Raw genomic sequence first — 4,942 nt, 5'->3', positions numbered from 1 at the left:
GGGCATTTAAGGTCATGAAAGACGTGCTAGTGAACAAGGAAGAGATGATCGAGTTTTGTGGGAAAATTTTCAAAACACGTAGTATTATCCATGTGACAGGCACAAATATTTACATATATACTCAAGCCTGCGTACAAGATGGTACGGAGATAGGCGAAACTTATTCGTGGATTTATTGGCGTACGAAAGAAATGGTTATCGGAGATTTTTTCCTGCTGATATAAAATATTATCTTAGCCGTACCACGGAAATGTCTATAAAGTATAGTTTGTGAGTCTGTCATGCTGCGCTCTCTGTGACTATTAATTTTATAAACTTTATTTTTTTGAATTAAATATCACTTTAACGTTGATATTTAATTTTTACAGTATTGTTATCTTATCATATGATTCATGTGTTTTAAATACAAAATATTAGCTATCCCATAGCAACGCATGTTCACGTTAGCTAGTATAACCTAAATAACAAAATTCCCACAAAACAAAGTTTCTAAAACGGACCAAGAAAATTTTGTGAAACCGACCAACTGCAGGTGTGTATGTGGGGCCAACAGCCTCCGTTAATCGTCACCCGCTCCTTCAAGAAAAAACGATTTCATTTGTCTGCCTTCCCCTTCCAGCCCAAGAGGAAAAAAATATCACGCCACAGCTGCACCTCCCTCCTCGCCGTTGCCCTCTCGCCGTCGCCGCCCATGGACTTCGTCGCGGCCGCCGCGATCGCCACCACCTCCCGCTCTCTCCCGCTCCCCTTCTCCTCTACCCCGCTCCACCGCCGGCGCCGTGCCGCCTTCCTCCCCGTCGCCGCCTCCAAGCGTACGTGTCCATCCCTCCCCTCCCCGCGCGTCTCGTTTCGACCTCTCTGGTGGCGTAATCGTCACACATCACGAATCATCTGCAGGTCACGACGACGATGAGGAGGCCGCCAAAGGCAAAGGGTCCGGCTCGGGGCCTGGGCGCGAGCCCACCAGCCTGGCGCCGTACGGCGGGCTCTCCATCTCGCCGCTCTCCAGGGTACGGACGCGGCGGCGGTTAACCCGCCGTAACCACCCTTGGTGCAATCCGACAGCACCCCGGCCTGATTCGCTCGGTTTCGTGCCGTCTTGTCCTGCATTTCTATTGGGGGTCTCTTTGTAGCACTCGGATCGAATTGGACGCGTTTTGGCCTGCTTTTCGCTTGCAGATTTCGCACCATCTCGTGCAATTTCTTGCTTCGATTCGCTCCCATGCCGCTCGCAAATGGTCTGATCGAGCTGATTGGTTGATTGATGCTGTGATGTCGGCTGACCTGGCTCCTGTGTCGCATCATCGGCAGGACGCAGCCATGGGACTGGTGGTGAGTGCTGCCACGGGGAGCGGCTGGACGACGGGATCGGGGATGGAGGGCCCCCCGACGGCGAGCAAGGCCGGTGCGGCGGGCAGGCCGGAGGTGTCAACGCTGCCTTGGTCCCTCTTCACCAAATCACCGCGGCGGCGTATGCGGGTGGCCTTCACCTGCAACGTGTGCGGGCAGCGCACGACCAGGGCCATCAATCCTCATGCCTACACCGATGGAACTGTGTTTGTTCAGGTATGAACTAGGAGTATGTGATTAGTGTAACCAATGTGTTAATAGAAGTCCAATGAAGTTGATCCTTGTCCTACCTTAGTTTAGTGTATATTGATGAGGTGCCACTTGCTGCTTCCGTGTTTATTTTTTTTAAGTTGCAGCATCGTTAATTTGTTATTAGTTTATAGCATACGGTTTAGGTAGGTTTCTGAATGTTGGAAAGAAATGACCGATTCAGTGAATTATTAGTACTGTATTTCCATGGGTAATATTTCTCCCTCAAAATCGGCCAGCAGTACAGTTCAAATATGAAGAGCTTGGTTATCTTAGAGATGAGAATCACTTGACAGTTGGTGCTTAATATCATGAGAAAAGAGACGTCATGAGTCATGTTGCTATAATCTGATGCAGTTCTTCTGAATATTGAAAGAAATGATTACACCGACAATAACTAATACTGTTTTAGCATTGGTTATATGTTCTTCCACAAAATTGAGCATTTGTATAGTTCAAATTTTAAGAACTTGGTTATCCTAGAGATGAGAATCTCTTGATAGTTCATCCTTGATATCGTGAGAAAAGAGACATCATGTTGCAATAATCTGATGCAATTCTTCTGAATATTGAAAGAAATGACTAACATCGTCAATAGCTACTAGCTAGTACAGTTTTTACCATGGGTTATATGTTCTTCCACAAAATTGGTACCTGTACCATTTAAATTTGAAGAACTTGGTTATCCTAGAGATATGAATCACTTCATTTTGTATGTGTGTTATACTGTTATATAGATATAGATATTGGACGAGATACGTAGCATTCTTTTTTTTAGTTTCAGACATGTCAATTGCTTAAATAATTTTAGTCCATTCAATACGAAACCAAGATGACTATTAGCTATGCAGTCTCTGTACTACTATGTTGCTTCTTTTGATGTAAAGCTCAAACTTTCCCGGACTGTGAATTATCATAGCTCTCTATTAGGTTTGTGGTCAGCTCTGGCCTTGAGTTTTAAACAATGTGTGACACCTACAAGTTGTTCTTTTCCGCATTCGGATGTTCTTGTTTTCCTTCCCTGGTTCTGCATTTTCTGTCTAGCTGTTTGCTTTCATATGTATCCACATTTGCTGAATTTTGGTCTATTGTTTCAGTGCTGTGGTTGCAATGTGTTCCATAAGCTGGTCGACAACCTGAACCTGTTTCATGAGATGAAGTGCTACGTTGGTCCAGACTTCCGCTACGAAGGAGACGCTCCATTCAACTACCTTGACAGAAACGAGGATGGCGACACTATCTTCCCCCTTTAAAGTCTAAAGCCTCCCTTATGTTCCAGTACAAAATGGTCGATGTTGTTCTAATTTGCTCGTATAGCTGTACTTAATAAGCAGATGTACCGTCATGGACTCGTAAGACTATTCAGATGTATATAATTATACTTAGTGCACACAGGTAGTGGATGATAATGGATAGACGAGGAAGTTTATGCATTCGGCCTTGTGCTCTAGGAGTCTATAGTCTGTGAACATGATATATATGAATATATCTCAAGTGGTTTCTGCCTTTCTGGAGTAGATTTGTGATCCTAGGGACTGAGTGGGGCCTTTCTATTGTTTGTGTTGAATTGGAATAGCAATCTAGCAGTCGTGTGTGCAGAACGGTAAATTCTTGTGTTGGGGCGGTGGTTGTGGTTCAAACTCAACTGAAATTGACCCATTAAAAAACTATTGCTCACAATCAAATTAAAGGAAGACTGTCTGGTGCCCACGAAAAGAATGCACGACGTTGTTAAGCAACATATCCAACAATGCCCCTCTTTCTGGTAAATGCACCACATATTTTCAGTTGGAACGTATGAGTGAGTTTCAAGTTGGAGTTTTGCATGTTGAGGTCTCATTTTGAAACAAAAAAAAAATGGAGGTATTTCATAGGATTTCTATTTCCTATAAGAAAAAAATTCCATGAGAGCCTTTTAGAACAAGGGACTGGACCACTACAATTCATATGAAGTTCCTAAAGAATAAGTTGTTTTATAGGAATTATAACATGGGGGGCCCAACCTCTTAGAAAAAAATCGCTTGCGCTTCTCTCTCTTCTTCAAATTGCCACAACATTCTACACAACTGTAGTTCGTTGCTTAATACGAGTACTTCCTGAAATACTGGTTCCCCCAGCTCATAGTTCTTAATAATCCAATTATAACTTGCAGATGTGCTGGAGGGAGCAGTGCTGATCCGGGAGCACACAACGATGACTGATCTATTGAGTTGCCTTTGGCTCAATGAGGTTAATGTTTTCACACCACGTGATCAGATCAGTTTTGGATACGTGGTGCGTAGGCTCAGAGATGCTCTTAAGTTCTTCATGTTCTCCAACTGTGAATACATTCGCTGTTCATCTTGCACAGACACACAAGAGAACACTCATCAAAAGTCCAATGGATCAAAACAATCGATGAGATTATGAAGAGGGGACTGAAGGAGAGTAGAGGAAGATTAGGGCTTTGGACTTTGTATCCTACATATCTCAGCTCTATGGAACTCCCTGCTGTAAAAAGAACTACACCAGCAGGCTAGGCTAGGATTGTGGTCTTTGATTCTTTCATGGTTGTACAAAGTAGAACATTGATTTTTCAAAAAAAAAATTGCTTTAGTAGATGAGATATTGTAATTCCTGTAGATTCTGTCACAACTGAAAATAGGGAGTACTGTAGGCTAATGCTTGGAGACTTCACAATTACACATGTAAAAGAACCGAGGAACCTAACACATCGGATTCATGCATTTTGATGTGATGAAACCATATGTGACTTGTGTATGTATAACTCTGTTTCTCCAATATTCTCATGCATAACAAATGGAAATTAGGGTGAGAAGGTTCGAAATACATTTCCATGTTGCCAGGAACACACAACAATGACTGGTCTGTTCAGCTGCCTCTGGTTCAACGAGGTCAATCTTTTCTCACCATGTGATTAGATCAGTTTTGGCTACGTGGTACATAGGATCAGCGACGCTCTTAAGTTTTTCATGTTACCCAACTTTGAATACAATCCGTTGTTCATCTTGCACTTACACAAGAGAACACTCATCTAAAGTCAAATGGGCCAAAACAATCGATGAGATTGTGAAGAAGGGATCGAAGGACAGTAGAAGAGGATTAGGGTTGTAGACTCCATATCCTGTAGACCTCAGCTCTGCAGAAGTAACTCCTTGCTGTAAAAAGAACTTCACTGGCTGACTAAGCTGGAAAATTTTGTGGTCTTGGAGTCTTTCGTGGTTGAGCAAAGTATAACACTGATTTTTCTTTTTTTTTTTGCTTAATCAAAAGAGATAATGTATTTTCATGTAGATTTTGTTGCAGCTGAACATAGGGGGAGTACTGTAGGCAAATGATTGGA

At 42.9% G+C, this 4,942-nt stretch overlaps 1 protein-coding gene across 3 annotated transcripts; it reads left to right on the top strand.

Moving 5' to 3' along the window:
• The first annotated feature begins 588 nt into the window (after nucleotides 1-588).
• On the top strand, nucleotides 589-3,105 carry LOC136528104 (uncharacterized). Of its 3 annotated transcripts, none has more exons than XM_066521003.1 (4): nucleotides 589-812; nucleotides 898-1,086; nucleotides 1,312-1,566; nucleotides 2,697-3,105. In XM_066521003.1, the coding sequence occupies exons 1-4, from the start codon at nucleotides 692-694 to the stop codon at nucleotides 2,720-2,722; spliced, it is 591 nt and encodes a 196-aa protein (XP_066377100.1). In that variant the 5' UTR covers nucleotides 589-691; the 3' UTR covers nucleotides 2,723-3,105. The 3 variants fall into 3 exon arrangements, with proteins under 3 accessions (XP_066377100.1, XP_066377098.1, XP_066377099.1); XM_066521001.1 differs by having other exon boundaries at nucleotides 898-1,091; XM_066521002.1 differs by having other exon boundaries at nucleotides 596-812; nucleotides 898-1,010.
• Nucleotides 3,106-4,942: the final 1,837 nt, after the last annotated feature.

The sequence above is a fragment of the Miscanthus floridulus genome, chromosome 19 (genome assembly GCF_019320115.1).
Source record: "Miscanthus floridulus cultivar M001 chromosome 19, ASM1932011v1, whole genome shotgun sequence".
Taxonomy (NCBI): Eukaryota; Viridiplantae; Streptophyta; class Magnoliopsida; order Poales; family Poaceae; genus Miscanthus; species Miscanthus floridulus.
Note: the sequence above shows the minus strand (reverse complement) of the source record. Positions and strands in the feature narration are given on the sequence as shown.

Bases quoted from the DNA above. Each gene is read 5' to 3' on its own strand.
- LOC136528104 (XM_066521001.1), top strand. From the start codon at position 692: ATGGACTTCGTCGCGGCCGCCGCGATCGCCACCACCTCCCGCTCTCTC. The intron at 813-897 runs GTACGTGTCCAT...AATCATCTGCAG, and splicing joins CCCCGTCGCCGCCTCCAAGC to GTCACGACGACGATGAGGAG. The intron at 1,567-2,696 runs GTATGAACTAGG...CTATTGTTTCAG, and splicing joins ATGGAACTGTGTTTGTTCAG to TGCTGTGGTTGCAATGTGTT.